Source organism: Castor canadensis, chromosome 1 (genome assembly GCF_047511655.1).
Source record: "Castor canadensis chromosome 1, mCasCan1.hap1v2, whole genome shotgun sequence".
NCBI lineage: Eukaryota > Metazoa > Chordata > Mammalia > Rodentia > Castoridae > Castor > Castor canadensis.
In genome coordinates, this window is record NC_133386.1 from 139,538,294 (window position 1) to 139,557,827 (window position 19,534).

Genomic DNA, 19,534 nt, shown 5'->3' on the forward strand with positions numbered 1-19,534 from the left:
CTGGTCTGACTCTGTCAACAGAATAAAGGAGCCCATAGATGAGAGCTGCCTTCCCCTCTAGAGATCAGAAGGCAGCCTGCAGGCACACACAGGAACTGGGAGAGCTTTTGTGAATACATGGGGCCCTACTAGTCAGGCCAACACACACCCAGGATGCTTCTTGGGTCTAGATACAGACATCCATCCTTAATTGCTACCGAAGAGGTGGCCACCTTAACTAGAGGACTGACAGAGTGCCTCTTACTGGAGTCATTCATCCACTTGGATCAAGACTGCATCTTCCATAGTCTTCTCCTAGCTTCTTACAACACCCTTCCCAACTCCTCCCCAACAGGCTACCTGCTGTTCTCTGGCCTCTGCTTCTCACCAGACCTTTAAGCTCAGAAGGTGTAAAGCTCCCAGAAGTAGGATTTATTGGGGTTACTAAGTTAGAAAGAATTAGACTAGCCTGGGTCTTCCACTTTCTGCTGTGTACCAGCACCCTCTCAGCTTCTTTGGGCATTAGTTTCCTCCCCTGCATAGTAGGGCACCAAGTCCAAGACCCTGCAACTCTAAAACATGTAGTCATGCTGACTTTGCTTCACACCATGACTACAACCTAGTCCCTGTCTTCAAGATACTCATTTTCTTGGTTTGGGTCAGGCCCACAGCTATATTCTTCCACCTGGTACTGAATCCCAACCCCAGTTTGCCTCTTCTCTGGCCTTATGCTGACCTCTAAAGTGTCACCTCATCTTGTCTCTCCTTGCTGTTGGCCCAGAGCAAGAGTAGATTATTCATTTCCCACCCCCAAGGGCTGTCAGTGTGTACCCTGAGTGCCTCCTTCCACCCAAAGTTCCCTTCTATCACTTGAACTCTGCCTCATGTTGGTGATGAAAATGGCTGCCCCAGAAAGCCCTGCTCTTTGTCCTATGGTATGTAGATTGACCCTGCTATGGCTCTAGTGACCCTAGAAAAGACAGGGTGGCCCTTGAGACCCAGGTTATGCAGGGTTGATGCTTTTTTGCCTCCATTTGCAAGGCGGTTACTGCACCTGCCTTGTTGAGAAGCCCTGCAGCTGGGATCACAATGATAATATCCCAAACAATGTTCATCTCCTGTGACCAGTTCCAAAGGCTTCTGGACCCCAGGCAGCTTCAAGCCCAAACAAAGCTTCGGGTACTTACTAGGTCAGAACTTACAATAGGCAAGTGGCACCCAAGACCTCAGCACCTCAAGACCAAAGCAGGTACAGGAGAATGAGGTGCATCTAGAGAATAGGCCAGGCCTGCCTGGGTCCTCTGGGCTAGTGTCACATGTAAGCTAGGGATTGGCTGGGCAGGAATGGAGCCTGGCACCCCATGGGTACCATGAGGATGGGCAGCCAGCAAAGTGCTGCAGAATGAATTGATTTGATAAATGGCCATTTATTACCCTCACGAATTGGCTGAAACCAATTTCGGTCACATCAACCCCTGGTAAGTGCTGGGATATTGATTTGTGCAAAGTAATACAGTGAATTTATCAGTGTGATCCCCAGCTGCAGGGCCTCTAGCAAGGCTGGCGCACAGTTACTGCCTTACAAATGGAGGAGATAAAGTACCAGCCTCACAACCCAGGCCCCCATGGCCTCTCTGGTCTTCTAGGGTCACAGGAGTCATAGCAGGGCCAGCCTGCATACCACAAACCAAAGTCTGAGCATTGGGAAGTGAAGTTACCCCTTCCAGAATCCAGTGCTGACCATGGGATGGGAGAATGCCCAACCTGTCAGGCAGACATCCCTGCAGCTCAGCACCTCTAAGCCCCCACAGAAAGGCAACTAGCTGTGCATTCAGCACATTCAGAACTAGGCCACTATTCTCCCATCTCCTGAGTAGAAACTAAAACACTTCCTTGGCCCCTCCCCCCTTACAGCCTAAGTGTCAAGTTCTGTCATTGTCCCTCGTATCTGAACCATATAGTCTTCTGCCTCCTTTCTTTCCACTAGAATCAGCCCCCCTCACTAATGGAGTGATCTTTAGAAAACAAATCTAACCATGCCACTCCCTGTTGAAAACATTTGAGTGACCTTTGCTGTCTTAATGTGGCATATGGGGCACCTGCTACCACTGCCACCCCAGCTTTGCACTGTGTACTTGCTAGCCATTGCAGCTTGCCTCTGCCTCTCAGCCTGCACTTCCTTCTTTCTGGCCCTCCACCACATACCCCAGCCCATCTTCCACACACTGACTGGTTTCTCCTTGGGTTAACAATTGAACAGCAGTGGACTTCAGGCTCCTTGATGGTGGATACCGTGACTTAATTGTGTTTTCCCAAATCCTGCCACTGCACCCTGCCCAAAGTGGATGAATGCAGTTTGTGAAATTTATTTACATGATGTGGCCCCTTGTCATTCTCTGTGATGTGCTCTGAGGAAAGAGAAGCTGCGTGCCTGCCTTGTAATAGCTCACAAGCGTATTGGAAAGGGGCTCCAGCAAGATTGTTAATTACAACATACTGCTTGACCTTTGATTCCCTGGGTATACCTGCTGTATAAAGCCTCCCCTGGGCAGCAGGTCAACCTGCATATACCTGGCATATACCTTGGAGCTGTTACTGATCAGGGATGTGTGCTTGACAGCCATTCAACCCAGTCCCAGTTGATCCTCTAAAGCCCCTGCACCCCCTCAGGCAACTCTATCCCTTACCTGCCCTTCTGCCACATTGCCTGCCTACAAACAGAGTTTCAGCATCAGTCATGTGGAACACCAGGGCGTAACGCCTTACCACTGCTTCACTTCCCTGGTTGACCACAAAAGTGTGATCTTTCCAAGCCCCTGTCTTTGTCCTCCCTTTGAGTCCCAGTGTCTGACATGAGCACTGAGCACTATATCCCAATCACCCCGGAGTTACAGAACTTCTTACAGCTCCATGGCCACACCATTTCACTTCAGGGTCTTGCCTGTGCTCTGCTGTTCTTATGGCCTGGGCTGCCCTACCTTTCTACTTTGTCTCCACCTTGCCAAGACCTAGGCCTTCTTCAGGAACACACACACACACACACACACACACACACACACACTAGGCCTTCTTCAGGAACACACACACACACACACACACTAGGCCTTCAGGAACACACACACACACACACACACACAAGGCCTTCAGGAACACACACACACACACATACACACACACACACACCTGGATTCAGGGAAAAGGTCCAGGGACTTCTAGTGAACACCTTGACACTGCACTTATCGCATGGTATTTGCTGCATCGTTCTTCCTCAGAGGTCAGGAATTACCTCCAATCAGCTGTTTCCCAGAGTTGGGCACACTTGTATAAAGGTTGTACTCAAGTGAATGTAGTCTGAGCCTATTTTGACACTGAACCATGAGTCCCTCTTAAGAGCTAGTTCCCATGGGAGATGCCACAGCGTGGCGCAACCATGTTTGTACATTAGGTTAAATAATTTCCTATACTAGATCAGTAGAACCCTCAGAACATGGGCTGGATGCAGGCAAAGGTCTGGGGTGGAAAGTGCCTGCTCTTTTCTCCCTTTGCTTTTCACACACTGGAGCCTTCCTAGAATGTCCTATCCTACCTCCACCTGCCTGGTAGTCTCCCCCTCGTACTTGGGCATAAATGGCTCTCCCATATTCCCAGTGTGCCCATCCCACTTGAAGCCCATGGTTTTCATGGCAGCACTTACTCACAGGTACAAGCCTTGTTTAGGATCTGTGATGGTGTGGGCACACCTGGCAGGAGCTTGTTTGCTGAAAAAATGCACAAGTCTCCCTGGAGAGGGTGCAGGAGAGTAGAAGCCTTCTTCACCCCAGGGTATTAAGAACCAGCTGGAATATGAAGAGACTCTTCAGTCCAGGCTATACTCTCCTCTGTAAAATGGGAGTTGAAGAATCTGTTCTTTCCCCTTGCCATTCCAGAAAGATCAAGAACTAATTCATTTAGTCAGGGTCCCTCAGGAATTGGGATGCCCAGCACTGGTTCCCCTGGAACACAAAGATTGACATTAATTGGGCGTACTTCTCCTGAATATGAGGACACAAGCAGAAGAAACCCTTACATTGCCCTCTCTGAGCCATAGTTTTCCTCCTGTGTAAAACAGATACAATGCCTACTTCTTAGGATTATTACAAGGATGAAAGAGCTATCTTTAAAATGCCATAGCTAAGCCAGGTATGATGGTGCATGCCTATAATAGCATTTGGGAGGCTGAAACAGGAGGATAAAGAGTATAATAAATGAGGCAGGCACTAGCCTGAGAAGCCAGGATTACAGGTTTGAGCCAGTAATCCTAACTACTCAGGAGGCAGAGATCAGGAAGATCACAGTTCAAAGCCAACTCCAGGTAATAGTTCATGAGACCCTATCTCAAAAATACCCAAGACAAAAAAAAAAAAAAAAAAAGACTGGTGGAGTGGCTCAAGTGGTAGATTGCCCACTTGAGTTCAAATCCCGGTACCAAAAAGAGAGAAAAGGTGCAAGAACTGAGCTACATAGCAAGACCCTATCTTTTTGGTTTGTTTGTTTGCTTATTTGTTAAAAAAAAAAAAAAAAAGACTGTAGCCTGTAATCCCAGCTACCCAGGAGAATGAGATCAGAGGAAAACAGTTTGAGGCCAGCCCATTCCAAGAGTTAATGAGAGAGACCTCATCTCAATCAATAAGCCAAGCATGGTGAGATACACCTGTGACCTAGCTATGCCAGAGCCTAAGATTGGAGGATTGTGGTCCAAGGCCAGCCCTGGACCAAATAAGCCCAAAATCCTACTAGAAAAATAACTAAAGGATAAAAGGCTCAAGTGGTAGTGCACCTGCCTAATAAACATAAGGCCCTGAGTTCAAACACCAATACTGCCAAAAAGAAAAGAAAAAGCTAGTGACTGCTGCCATTGCTTCCACTTGACTTCCATTACTTTTACTGTCATGCCAGTCTTTGCAGCTTACAAAATGCTTTCATAACAATTAACTCATTTCTTATTCATGTAGGGCTGACACAGCATATGTTCCTATTTCCATGTTATAGATGAAGAGGCTGTAAAGGAATAGGTGTTTTACTCAGTCAACTAGTGACAGAGTTAGGACAGAGGTTAGCCCCTGTAACTTCTAATCTCTCCCCAATACCACTTTGGAAATGAACATGTACCGAAGAATACAGACCTTGAATTAATGGGTAGATGTGCTGGGGTGGTATTAATCACAAACAGTTGTTGCAGGTGAGACAGGACACAGCAAGGTGAGCAGTAGCACAGCATATGGCAGGCAGAGGAGCCTGCAGAGCAGGGACCAGGCAGGGAAGGGTGTGCTGAGTTGCCCATAAGAGGACCCTTACACCGTCTGGAGCACAAGATCAGTAGTGGGGTCAGACTCCTGAGGCCATGTGTTGAATGGCTGAGTGTGCCAGATTGAAAGACTACAGAGGGAAGGTTTTCCAAGTGAGGCAAGGATATGAGGAGATGCTGTGCAGTAGAGAGCCAGAAAGACAGACCTGTCTCCTCTCCCTATGCTCCTGAGCACCAGGGTAAGCCCACAAGTCAGCCAGCGTAGGGGTAAAGCCCAGGTCTTCATTTATTTTCCTGTGAAACCTTGAGCAGATTTCCTAACTTCTTTGTACTACCTTCTCATCTATAAACTAGGAATCAAGTTTCCTTCCCTACTTGCCTCTTCTGTTCATAATGAGGCTGATTGAAATTAAGTCTACAGAGTCTTTATAGAGTGTAAAGTGCTGGCAGAGTAAGTTGCATATTTGCTAACCCACAGTGAGATCATCAGCACTTATAGCCACATGCACGTGGGCTTATTGAGGTCTCCATCCATCCCAGCCTCTACCCTAACTTGACAGGACCCTCTAGGCTCCCCAGTTTTGGTCCTCATCCACCCTGCCAGCCACACACCCCGCAGCTCGCCTTCCCCAGTCCTTCCTAGCTACTTCCATTTTTCATTCTGTCGGACTCCATCTGGTGGGCCGTTTTTCTCTTCAGATATTATTAGAAATATCCAGAGTTGTAATTGTTTAATGGTTGGCATTTCGCCTGTTTCATGAGGGGCCAAGATTAAACCCACCACAGACTCATGCCCTCGGTCTGGAAGAATTGACCAGGGACAGCTGTGCAGTGGAGTCTGCCTGGCATTATAAAGAGCTCTCTCCCAGGTGCATCATTAGAAAAGAAGGGGGAAAAGATGGCCCCAGGCATAATTCAATTCCACATTCTCCATTGCTCAGCACAGCAATGTGCAGCTCTCAAAGGGTCAGGATACTACCCTGAAAGAAAAGCCAAGATCAGAACCTCATGTATGTTCTGGGCCACCTGTCTAAGTGATGCTAGGTACTTATGTCTCACAAGGTGTCCCATGAAGCCGGAACCCGGTTCTTGCTCAGCCTCTTCCCAACCTAGATTCCTAATTTAGCCAACTTTTGGAATAATGTGTCTTTCTTCAGGTGTCCTCTCAGCCTCACTCCAACACACACACACGTTACCACACAGTATCCTAAAAACCTAGTACTTCTGCTTTCCCTAAATATGATCATCCTCAGCTCCCTGTTTCTATCAAGAAACCCCTTCAGCCAGGCTTGGACTTTTTTTTACTTCATCCCAGTGGTCAGGCACCTGTGAAGTCAGTAAGTTCCTTTCATAGCCACACCTTCCAGAGAAGCTCTGGATCCTAGCCCAGAGGAGGGGTTGGACTGAATGTTTTCCCAGGCACCCTTGGGAATTCTCAGAGAGCATCTTCTGGACAGACAGAAGTGTCTGTGATGTCCTTGAGATTGCACAGTTTCCATCTGTTTCTACAGAGGTAGAGAGGTGGCAACATTAAAGTGAAAAAGATAGAAAGCCTGAGGCCAAACTAAGACAGGTGGTCCAGAATCTCTTAACGTGATCCCACCCACCACTTCTCCTGTTCATTCCTGTCTTCCACTTCTGTCATGCTTGTAAATTGTGTCCAGCTGCCATGTTCATCATCAGTCCCATCTCTTCTACACTGCCTTCCCTGGACTCTGCAGCTGCTTCTTTGAAGTGCAGCCCCACAGTAAAGCGTTTAAGAGCTTGACTCCTCAGGACTGGCAGACACATCTCTGAGACTGTCATCTCTTTCTCCATTGACTAAGCCTCCAGACCTTGTCCTCTGACATATGTCCCTTTGCTAATTTCCTCCTAACACTCAGGGGACTGGACCAGACATGCAGTTCCATCTGCAGACAGACCTTGATGTTGCACAGTGCTCCGTCCTCTTCCTGCTCCTGACTGCCACGTTTCCATTAATGCAACCCAAATTGATGCTCACTTTCTAAAGCAGTCATATGTGATTTTTAAAAAGAAGGCAGGTTTAGAGAAAGAAGTAACTCTACCATCTGGTAGTTTTGTGACTTGCGCATGTCTGTTTATCTCTTGCCTCAGTTTCCTGTTCAGCATAACACCTTCCCATCAGGTGTTTGTGTGGATCTTGACTAAATACATTTGTTGGTGAATTTGCCAGCTACAATCTCACTCTACTCCTTGCTCTTACACTTGAGCAAAGCTTCTGAGCTTGATTCTCCTATTCCTTAGTTGAGCACTTAGTTTCCTTGTCTTGAATGCATGGCCCTTGATCATATATTCTTCTTTCTTTTTTTTTTTTTTTCTTTATTTCTCATATATTCTTCTACACAAGAGCAGTCAGGGCTTACTTCAGCAAAGTTGAGCCCCAAGGGAACTTAGTACAGATCTGTTTCACTCCCCACACCCCACCCACACTGAGGCCATGTTTAAGCAGAGATGCTAACCAAGTGACTTACCCCTTCTGTGCCCAAAGCACACTATACTTGATTGGCTTCCAGAAAATGAATGTCGCTGTTTCCACTTCCTAATCCACAAAGCAGACCAGACTTGAATTTTCCCAAATGAGAAAGCGTCCAGAGCTCGCACCCCAGAACCCCAAGACCTGCCATGGACTTCTCCTTCTCACATTTGCATAGTGAGTAGAGGGATAACCAGTGAGAGCTAAAGTTCCTCTTGGATTCTTCTTCACCAATCTCCCACCCCCTTCACCTCCATTCACCATCCACCCGCCTTTCGGTTTCCCTGGCAACGCTGAGTGCTCATCCTGGAAAACTTTATCCGAAATCTGCTCTGGGCAGCTTTCCAAATCCATGCTAACCTGATTAGGTGTCTCTAGGGGCCTTGCCAGCTAATCAGATTAGGCAGCCCTAATGGTAGTGAGGACTTTGAGTGGGCGCAGAGCAGTAAAACATATTGTATACTTAGTGATAATTATCCTGCCTTTTGTGTCATTGATTTATCTGCCTCCCTCCCTGTCCCCCTGTGTTGTGTTTGGCCATAGCGATCCGGAGGAAGGAGAATGGCTGGTATGATGAAGAACACCCTCTGGTCTTCCTCTTCCTGGGATCATCAGGAATAGGTAAATGGGAACAGATCAGCCAGTAGGGAAGGAAAGCTGGGGGAGTGCCTGGCCCAAGCAGGACAGCCCCATCTCCAAAGGTCAGGGGTCACCTCCCACCTTTACTTCAGCTCTCATGTCCAGAAGCAACTGTCTCCAAGTTACAGAGCCACCAAGAAAGAGGACTCTGGATTTTTAAATCATCTGCTGTGTTATAGACAGCTGGAGTCATGCCCTCTCTCCAGAAGCTATGGTGTAAGGGCTAATTTACCTCAGGACCTGTTAGCCCTGGTCCAGGGGCTCTGAATCCTCAAGCGCCCCATCCCCAGGGCTCCCCTCTGAAGACAATTAAACATACCCACTTCCCAGCCCACCAGCCACATTCAAGACAGCCTAGCTTTGGGAAGCTAAATAAAGCCCCAGTGACAAGCACTGTGCCAGGTGCACAGCAGAACACGTTGCAGTAAAATGGGTTGGTTATTTTTCTAGTCAGTTGGATTGCATTCTCTGAAGTATTCTTGCCTCTTCCTTTCCACCCTCACAGACCCCCTCTCCTCCACCCTCACCTCCCACCATTGTCTTGATGGGTATTTGGTGGTTTAGTTGCCTTCTCTTCCCCTCCCAACACCTTCATGTACCTACTCACCCTCAGATGTCAGGTCCCAGTAGGGTACCAGCCCTTGACCATGATACTATATGTACCACACAGTGACTTCCAGTGGCCTTACCATCATTCCAAATGGCCCTTCAGAACTACCACTTCAGTATTGTCATTCTTTTTATCACAGAGAATGACTGTGAAGCCAGTAGAAATTACTCTTCATTTAATTTTTGATGTAGGGTCTCACTACATAGACTAGGCTGTCCCAAACTCTTTGTAGCCCAGGCTGATCTAAAACTCATGATCCTCCTGCCTCTGCCTCCCAAGTGCTGGGATTACAGGTGTTCACTACCCTGCTGGAAGGTACTCTTCACCCCCTCCCAGCCCCTACTTGACATGTTGTTCCAGGACCTGGATTAATGGCAGGACCATGGTGGGTAAGATGTGAGGCAGTGAGCCAGGAAGTCAGAGCATTCCTAGAAGAAGGGAGGTTTGTGCTTAAAAGTATGATTTGAGTCAAGTCAGCCTCACCCTTAGCATGCTGCTACAGAGACAAGGCCTCAGTCCCATCACAGAAAAATGAAGATGTAGTGTCTACTTTGATTCTGGCCCCACCCTTTTCACCCTAGGTGACTCTGGGGGAGTTTCGGAGTTTGGCATTTCCATCCATAAAACACATGCTTTCTAGTGTCCCTGCATTTGTTCTTTCACTCCAGCAAACAACCATCTGGTCCTAACCCAATTGCTCTCCCTTCTTTCTTACCAGGAAAAACAGAGCTGGCAAAGCAGACAGCCAAGTACATGCACAAAGATGCCAAAAAGGTAAGAACTAGGATTGACACCTGTTTTCCAACCATGAAGGGAGCCTTGCTTCTCGTGCTGGCCCCAGAATCTCAGGCTCTCTGAATCTAGCAGTAGCCAATCAAAAGGATGGGCCCTAACCTAGAAAGCAGGCCTCAGCTCTTGCCAGTAGTTGCTCCAGGAATTTGGTAAGTTATCCAACCTTTTTGGGCCTCAGTTCCTTCCTCTGTGTGAAGTAGGAATAATCATCCTTGGCCTGCCTGACTCTTGGAGCTCTTGGGAGAGCCTAGTGAAATTCATCCACACAACAATGTGGAAGACCCATCCAAGGCCAGGCATCATGATGGACGCACTAACTGCTAACGCAGCATTTACTGAGGCTTTCCTTCCCAGGGGCTCAGGCTATGTAGGTTTCCAGGGTAGGCAGGGCTGTGGTACAGGGAGCCTTGGGGGCTGTCAGAGAAAACAAATAGAAATGGGCTATTGCCTGTTGCTGCTCTGCATCCTGCATGAGCTTTTAAACCTGGTTTCTTGTGCCTTCAGCTTGGGCTGCTTATGTGCTCCTTCAGATGGCTAAGAGCCCTAGATTCTCCCAGGAAAGGGCCACCCCATCCCCAGTTTGAGCTTTTCAAGGCCCTCTCAATTTGACTCACTAGGCTGGCAGGAAATGCTTTAGAGAGAGCAATCCTTGGAGAGAACATGAAACATTTCATCCAAAGCTAGATACCCTCCTACCAGTCTTCCCACCATTAAGCTGAAGTCCCTACTGCTGGATGTTGTCTGAGACCCTCAGTGTGCTTGCCTAGTTTCTGTGGAAAGCCTCCCTCACTGAGGCAATGCGGAGTTGCTTAGGCCTGTGCCTGCCAAGTGGCCCAGAATGCTGGCCTCCTCTTCACTTGTGGCCTCCCTGTTTCCTTGCCACCTAGTAGAAAGCCTGGCAGCCACAGGAACATGAAAGCTCAGGCTTTGTCTCCTGACCCTCTTCTGCTTAAGAACCTGCAAGAAACCTCTCTAGCCTCCTGGGCTCTGCCAGTAGCATTGTGCTCTGCCTCAGCCAAACCCAGAACCGACCCACTAGACAAGCAGGCAGGCAGGAGACAGCACATGGCTTGCAAATGTGCTGCAACTGAAATAGCGTTGTAAGACAATTCATCAGGTTGGCAGCGATTGAAACAATTAGCACTCTGGAAAGGGCCATAAACTAACGAGACTATTAGGGAAGATGCAGTTACAGGCAGGAACCACCTGATTAGGGATGAAGAATTTGGAGTGGTTTAATTTTAATACTGTCAGAAAGGTTAATATTTAATTACAAATTATAACCTCCTTATCCAAGCTGTCTTAATATGTCTTCATCCACAGTGGAAGTTGAAGGAAAGTATCTGCTGACTTGCTGGTGTGGAAAGAAAAAGGGGCTTATTAAAAGACTGACGATGCAAGTAATTTTTAGTTGGTACATCTAAGTGGGAGATAGACTTTCCCCAATACAGGGTGTTCCACAGGCAGAATGATGGCATCCTTCAGTACATGCCTTGCCCAGGAAGAAGTAGCACCAGCACCCCCCACGCCCACTGTTGGAGGCAGTGGACTGTGATGGACAAAGTTCTGAGGCCAGCCATTTCTTGCCTTAAGCTCCTGTTCTGCTTTCTCCTGGCCCTAGGCAGTCACCTTCCCCTGAAATGTCAGCTCTCTTGCCTCAGGGTAAAGTTGCTATCCTGTGTCTGCGGTTGTGGTGAGCATCAGGAGATAATGTGAGTCACAGCTCACTCAGGCACTAGCATACAGTGAATGCCACCTCCCTTGACTTGTGGCATATTCATCACTTCACACTCTCCACAACAGTGCCCACCTACTACTATTATTTGATCCTATGAGGAACATAGCACAGATGCTAACTTAGACCCACTTTTCAGATGAGGAAATTGAGGTCTACAGCATCAAGAGGCTTGTCCAAGATCACTTGTTAGGAGAGGAAGTAAAACTAGAATTCAGTTCTCAATTTCTTTCTCAGTACCATTTTGTTCTCAGATGCTTTAGGAGACTAGGTTGTAAACTTGTCAGTTTGTCCCTGTTTGACATAGGGAGATGAAAGGCATGACAAGCCTCAAAAAATTCTGTTTTATTTTTAAATTATGGGTGATTCTTCTATAAAGTTTCTACCAGTATAAGCCCTCTGGGCCAGCTCACTGCAGGATATGGTTAACAGACCATTTTCTCACATTGTCTCACAGTGTGAGAGTATTCTGGACTGAAAGCTGTCTGACCAGTGTACCTAATACTTCCAGGACCCAAGCAGGGGTGTGCAGAAAGTGTCAGGTTCACAGTCCTCCCTTTCCTTTGCCTCCCTAGTGCTCATGAAATGAAAGAAGCACTGGCCTGTGAGTTCAGTGACTTGAATTCTAGTTCTGGCTCTGATCCTTAGTTTCCTCATCTATAAAAAGGCACTAAGACCTGTGGACCTTGCTACCTCACAAGGCATTCTTTTCACATTTATACAATTTTTTTTATCAGACCTTCTTACATTTTTTTCCTCTTATATTTTTTTTCCTTCTTATATTTTTTTTCCTCTTAGTCTCTGTACTGTTTCTGCCAAATTAAGCAGCTTCGTTAACTTTCGTAACTAGAGTTAATAGTCCTTTAAAAACAGAACCTTAATGTTATTTTGTGTTGTCATCATGAGGTAAGGTGGTTGAGCCCAAAAGACTTGCAGTTACAGAGGGAGTTTGATGTCAGGTTAAGACAACTGGGTTCAACTCCCAACTCTCTCCTACTATGTGGAATTGGCCAGAACCTCTGTTTATATCTGTTTTCTCATTTGTAAAATAGGTTCAGTAATGTTGCCTGTCGATACATTGGGTTGTTGTGAAGGTTAAATGAGATAAAGATATAAAATGTTAAGCACAATTCTTGGCACATAATAAGCATTCGATACATGTTAGAAGTCATTATAATGCTGCCTAACTTTATAGATAAGCCCAAGCTGAGATCATTGAAACTGAAATGATTCCAGCCAAGAAAACTAAGCCTAAAAGACTTCCAAAGTTACATAGCAAATCATTAGAAGAAATAGGGTGAGAAGCCAGGTCACTTGGCATAAGCAAGCACTAGAGTGTATGCTTTCAATATCATGACCTCAGAATCTTCCAGTGAAGACCTCCAGGAACCCAACTGGTTGGCAGAGGGGAAAATAGGAGACAGTAGAGCATATGGCTAAGAGCACAGACATGGAGCCAGACAGCCAAGCCTGCATGACTTTGAGCAAGTTACTTTAATCTGTGACTTGATTTCCTCATCCGTAATGGGGATGATAACAGTACTTACTTCACAGACTTGTACATGTGCTAGACCCTTGATAGCTTGCTTAGAAAATGGCCAGCCACATAGTAAGCACCAGTGAATGTCATCTATTATCTGTCAGAGATGTGCCTCTGACTTCAAGCCCATTGCTCCTCTGGACAGCTCTCCGAGCTTTCGTTTGACCATCCTCACTCTTCTGGAGGTCTGGGTGTCCCATTGCTGAGCTGTGGGAGAGACCCACTGGAAATGCTGGCTCATACCCTCTGTTCTGAGAGCCGTGCCTACCCCCACGTAGCCTTAAAAGTCTCTCAAGACTTTTCCCACCCCTTGGGTAAGTCTCTCTCAGGCCCCTAGTAAGCCAGGGAGTGCAGCCAAGAGCCTTGTGTTGCACAGGAAGAAATCATGGCTCAAAAGGAGTAGGCAGCATGGGCAAAACTGCAGTGGCAGAATTGCCAGCCCAGGCTCTTCCTACCTGGCTGAACCTCAGGATAAGAGTGAAGGGACAAAGAATTGAAAGTACATCACTGAGTGCCTTTCTTGAGCACTGACCGAGGTAGAATACAGCCCTGGGTTTAGACATTGGTGCCTCCCTCTGAGGGTCTTGGTGACATGTCACCCAGAGCTCTCAGGATTCACTGAGGTCTGTCTCTTGGATGGAAGCACATACCAGTAGGAGGGGAACCCAGCCATGGTACCTGTGAATGCCCTCCTAGTGCCCCAAATCGGGTTAGCTCTCCATGACTAGGAAGAGGCACCCTCCCTGTGTAAACTCTTCAACATGCTACAAGGTCCTCTCTTCTTCTGGGGCTAACTATGTCCCACTCCCCAAAGAGCCACTTCCTTGGGGACCATCTCAAAGCCCAGAGATAGAGAGATATTAATTAAATATTAAGTGAAATGAAGAAACTATTTTTTTTTAAAGTAAACCAAAACCAAACCCCACACAGGCTTGCAAAGTTGAGAGGCACCGTGGAGCCCATCACAACCATCCATACTAGTGGTGCTGACTTTGTCCATGCCTGTCTGTCCCGTGAGGTAGGATGCTCAATGACAGGGACTAAGATTTGTTCACTGTTATAACTCATCCAGCACACACAGTTTGTCCTCCAAAAATGTGGAATGACAGACAGTGTGGTAATCAGACCAGTAAAAGCCTGCGTAAAGGAAAGGACATCTTGAATCTGAATTAGAAAGGTAGGGACATGAGTGGCCTTATAAGGTGGAGAATGAGGGAACTGAGTAGGGATGAGTGTGCAGAAAAGGAGGCAAGGACCAGAAAAATCATATCATGAGGATATGACATGTGTCTTGGACTGGTGTGGACTGAGGACCCAGGGGTAGTTGAGGCGCCCTTTCCTGTGCCTTTTCCCTATCTTCCCCCCTCCTCACAGACTTGCCATCTGCTTGTTTGCACACAGGGCTTCATCCGGTTGGACATGTCTGAGTTCCAAGAGCGACATGAGGTAAGAGAGTCCTCAGGGAAGTGCACTTTGGAAAGCCTGTCAACATACCTGCTTTGGTATTCTGTATGGACTTGTCACTTGGGGCTTTGGGCTTCCAATAATTTCATTAGACCTGGGATTTGCCCTTGGAGGTACATGTGAGTAACATGGTCACTGGTGTGTTTTGCATAGGATTTGCTCTGAAGGAGCCCTCCCATGAAGAAATGGCAAAATTCTTACCACTCCAGGGGAGTGGTAAACTGTCCTGTTGAGACAGGCAGTCTTAATAGTGTATAAAGCTGTCTTCCCATACTGGGCCCATACTGCAGATTGAAGCATAGAAAGACCTTAGCATATTTCCTTCTTTCTACCAGGTGGCCAAGTTTATTGGGTCCCCACCAGGCTACATTGGTCACGAGGAGGGTGGCCAGCTGACCAAGAAGTTGAAGCAGTGCCCCAATGCTGTGGTGCTCTTTGATGAGGTGGACAAGGCCCATCCAGATGTGCTCACCATCATGCTGCAGCTGTTTGATGAGGTAAAAGCCAGACTGGGCCAGGATGGAGTGGAGGACACCTGGCATTATCAGGGGCTCTGAACAGCAAGGACCCAGGGCCCAGAGGCTGTCTGATCATTCCCCTGTTTGCTGCTCCCCCATGCATATGCTGAGTTACTTGAAGATGGCAGAGGTGGCATGGCCTCCTGTCTGGGCAGGGCCCTATTAGGGGACTCGGGAAGACAAGCATCACCCAAGAGCCAACATTTCATGGCTGCCCAAGCTTCCTTCTAGAGAGATGGAGGAGCAAATATGCCATGGCAAGGGCGGAGGCTTAGAGGGCTGAACTTTTTGCTCCAGCTCTGTTCCTGACTGACTCTCTGGCCTTGGTAAGTCACTGCCCATCTCTAGGCATTAGGGACCTCGCGTCAAGCAAGGAAGCCAGGTCATATAAGCTCCAAGAAACATTGTGGCTTCAGCAGCCCTTGTTTCTCTCTGTATAGCAGACTATGTCTCTACTGGTTCTTTAAAACGTTAACAGTCTTACTGCTGATAAGATATGTTATGGTGGCTCATGGTGGCGCTTCTTCACTGAGAAGCGCCAGGTTTCTTACAGACTGGACAGTTAGTTCCTCCCTTTATTGAGGAGAGTTCTAAATAGAAAAACTAACTTTTATGCAGTACATTCTACATGCTAGACCTCTGCTAAAGACTTAACAGGTGGGCTGGTGGTGGCTCAAGCAGTAAAGCACCTGCCTAGCAAGTCTGAGGCCCTGAGTTCAAACCCCAGTACCGCCAAAGAAAGAAAGAAAAGACGTAAGGCATTATCTCTAACCTTCACAATAACCAAGCAAGGTAGAGATTATCTCATTTTTTATAGAGGAAGAAAAAGGTTCACAGAGGTTATAAATGACATATCCCAGGCTGCAAAGCTACTGTATAAAAAACCAAGATTGGACTGAAGATATGTCTGACCCCAGAGCCCCAGTCTGCCCCTCTGTACCTCCTTACCTTGAGCCAGGGTTGCGGTTGTTCATGGTCATGTGAAAGGATGACTTCTGCCTTCCAGGAGCCCTGCCCTGCTAGGAGAACATAAGGAGCAGTGACTGAACCAGGGATGAGGCCTTGTCCTCCCCAACAGGGGCCACACTAGTCTGCACCAGGCACTAGGAAAATGGGAAGGTGTTTTACTTCACATATCACATTAAGCTCAGAGAGGGACTCCTCAGACCAAGCTAGAAAGATCCAGACCACCCCACTAGCTGGGGCAACCTTGCCCCTGCCCCAGGTGTGTTGCCATCCTCCCAGCTGGGGTTTGCTGGCAAGTCCTTCAGAGCTCACACATTCAGTTATACACATACTCCAAGCCTCCCACTCTGTTCTGGCCTGTTGGTGGGATTCAGGTACACAGTTGTGGAACACACCCAACCTTGCCCTCTGAGCTTCTGCTTAGGAGGCAGATAAAAAGGAGGTATGGTAGTAGCTTGTGTTTTTGTACTTTATATGCCCACAAGTTCTATGAAATGTATGTGTCAACTCATCCAGTCCTCCCAACAACCCTCTGAATGAAGGTCCACCTAACAGATGTGGACACTAAAGTTAAGCAAGAGTGAGTAATTGGTCTGAGGCCACACAGCTGGGAAGGGATAATTAAGGATTTAAACCAGGGTTCCACTCCAGAGCCTGCAGCTTAAATGACTGCCATTCAGCTAGGACCAAAAGAGAGAGGCCAGAGACTGCAAGGACACACAGAATGCACCCAGCTCAGGGAGGTCGGTCTGACAGACTGTTTGGCCTCTGGCCCCCCTGAGTGGTTACTTCTTTTTTTTCTTTTTTTGAGTGGGTACTTCTGATGGCATCTTTGGTCCCGAGAGAGGGAAAGCAGTTGCTGACACCCTTCCCGTCTAGAAGCCCCTGTGTAACTCAGTCCACCTGCATTCCACTGACAACCTTTTAGGGAGCTGATAACTCCTTCCAGCAGCACCCCACCTAGCCTACTAGCTTTCATTGATCAAAGCTGCCATCTGTATTTACTTAGCCAGATTTATGTGTACATGCTCCTTAAAAACAGGGCCTTGAGCTGGGCACCAGCGGCTCACAGCTGTAATCTTAGCTACTTCGGAGACCGAGACCAGGAGGATCACAGTTTGAGGCCAGCCTAGGCAAATAGTTTGTGAGACCCCCATCTCCAAAAGAACCAGCACAAAATGGACTGGAGGTATGGCTCAAGCAGTAGACCACCTGCTTTGCAAGTGTAAAGCCCTGAGTCGAAACCCCAGTTCTACCAAAAAAAAAAGAGAACAGACCCTTGGCTGGTACATTCCAGCCATTCCCAGACCCAAAAAGTCAGGCAGAATGCTCTGTTAACTTAGCCCAGTAGTACTGCAGCAGACCTTCAGAGGATGAATGTTCATCACCAGGTGAACCAGTGGAGAAGGACCCGCAATAGAAACCTGACAAGCCAAAGCCGAGGGGCACTGCAGCTGCTCAGTGCGGCTCAGCTCCAGGAGGAATATGGGAGCAGAGTGGGGGAGCAAGGTGGCTCAGCAGGAGAGCGCTAGCTTAGCATGCTCTGGTTCCTGGGCTGCACCTCCAGTGCCACACCAAAAAGAAAGAAAGAAAAATGGGCAAAGGAGTGCAAATTTATCCAGCTCATAGTGAGGAGCATTTGAAAGACCAAGCAAGGAAGAAAGGGACAGTTTTCACTTTACAGAGATCCTGTAAGCAGCTATATAGAGAAGGGTCTAGAAGGGAAAAGAGTCCAGTGAGATGACTGAAAAATCTCCAGCTGGAGAGGCCTCATGTAAAGCAGGGTCTGTGCACTGTAGAGAACTCTTAGAAGGTTGCTGGTGAGAGAGAGGAGCCAGACATGACAAGTGGCCCAGTTTCTGGCCTGAGTGACCAGCTGGCTGCTGTGGCCATCATCTGAGGCAGGGAGCATGGGAGCTGAGCAGCAGACAACCCATTGGCGAGGAAAGTGAGGAGGCACTGAAGTTTGAGATTGCTGAAAGTCCCCAGTGGAGATGTCCAAAAGACCTGTCATCAATTTCTTGGGTCTGCTGCTTAGAAAATATCTGACTGAAAGTAACAGTTCAGGACTCCTGAAGCACAGAGATGCTGACAGAAGCCACAGTAATGGATATGATCTCTTGCCTAGGGAGAGTTCAGTGTGCAAAGAAGTAGTGAAGGCTAAACACAGAGCCTTGGCACCGACTAGGGCAGGTTCAAAGAGGGATTTACTACAGAGGCAGAAGGCAAACCCAGAGAACTCAGCTTATTTGCTTATTCATGAGGCACTGTGCAGGGTAGAGGGGACACAGACAAAACCAGTTCCTGCCTGGGTTTTATCATGAGTAGGACAGACAGGCAGCTAAAACACAGTTCAGTCTGCTGAGGTGGGTGCTACAAGTGCAGCAGTTGTAAGGGCACTTAATCCAGCCTGGAGGTATAAGGGAAGTCCCAGAGCCCACCCAACCCAGTTCTCCCAAGTATGGACCCAGAAAAGCAAGAACCCTGTTGCTCTCATCAAAACCCCATGCAGGACTTGTACTGGGTCACTTCCAAGTGACTCCAGAGTCTACAGCCCAGGGCAGAGGTCCCAGGAAGATACTGACTCGCAGGGAGCCCACTCTCTCCTCTTGCCTTCAAGAATTCATACAGGAAACAGTGGGAAAGCAGCCTGTAACCCTGTGGTGAGCATTCGAGCCCCACCCAGGATGTGTACTCTCAGGTTGCTTGCTGGTAAGTGACAGGGGACACCTCCCACTTTGGGACACATCTTAATTGCCAAGGAAACTGAGGAGAAAGAGGCATGATCACTGGAAGTCACCCTGTGGGTCAGTCACACCCTGCACCTGCTCCCCTCACCCACCTGGGACCCATCCTCAGGCCCAGTTATAAGCAGAGCTTTGATCTCTTGGAATGAAATTGCTGCTGGGTTATTGCTGTGGCCAGGACGGCAGCATGTGAACTCAGTCCTTGGGGATGAGCTCTGTGAGGCCAGTATGGAGCAGACACCGTGCCATGTCCTTGTGCTTGGGCATGTCACACAGGCACCCAGACCTGACCCCAAGCTCCACCTGCCCTCAGTGGGTTCTGATGTGTGTTAGTACCCTAAGTGGTGAGATTGAAGAGCTGGGGGCAAAAGCTCAAGGACATCCACTTGCACCCCTGCCTCCCTCTTCCCACCCCAAAGCAGGAACAGCAGAGTGACCAGCTCCAGGACCTGGTGCACTACACCCTTTAGAATAGATCCCTTTTGGAACTAAAACGTTCTCAGAGGCCTGGGCTGAGTGAGGGCTCCAGTAAGGCAGGGCTGCAAAGCACGCCCAGCACTCACAGGTGCTTAGCCGCTCTCCCTCCTTCCCCCTTTGTCTCTCCGGGCAGAACTGGGCCTGCTGGTGCATGGACTGTAGACACAAGGACTGACTCTAAGTCAATCCCACACCTGCAGGGAAGGGGCAAGTTTGAACAGGCTGTGGCTGAGGCTAGGGCAGGGCCCAGCACTGCTGGCTCAGGCAGGAACCAACGGTCTCTCAGTGA

At 48.0% G+C, this 19,534-nt stretch overlaps 1 protein-coding gene across 2 annotated transcripts in view; it reads left to right on the forward strand.

Annotated features, from left to right (window-relative positions):
• Clpb (ClpB family mitochondrial disaggregase) overlaps positions 1 to 19,534 on the forward strand; it is a 138,873-nt gene that overhangs the window by 109,279 nt on the left and 10,060 nt on the right. For both annotated transcript variants that reach the window (XM_074083827.1, XM_020174021.2), the window contains exons 8-11: positions 8,301 to 8,378; positions 9,725 to 9,780; positions 14,475 to 14,519; positions 14,873 to 15,034. In XM_074083827.1, coding sequence (XP_073939928.1) covers positions 8,301 to 8,378; positions 9,725 to 9,780; positions 14,475 to 14,519; positions 14,873 to 15,034 — 341 coding nt within the window. The remainder of the gene's footprint in view (positions 1 to 8,300; positions 8,379 to 9,724; positions 9,781 to 14,474; positions 14,520 to 14,872; positions 15,035 to 19,534) is intronic.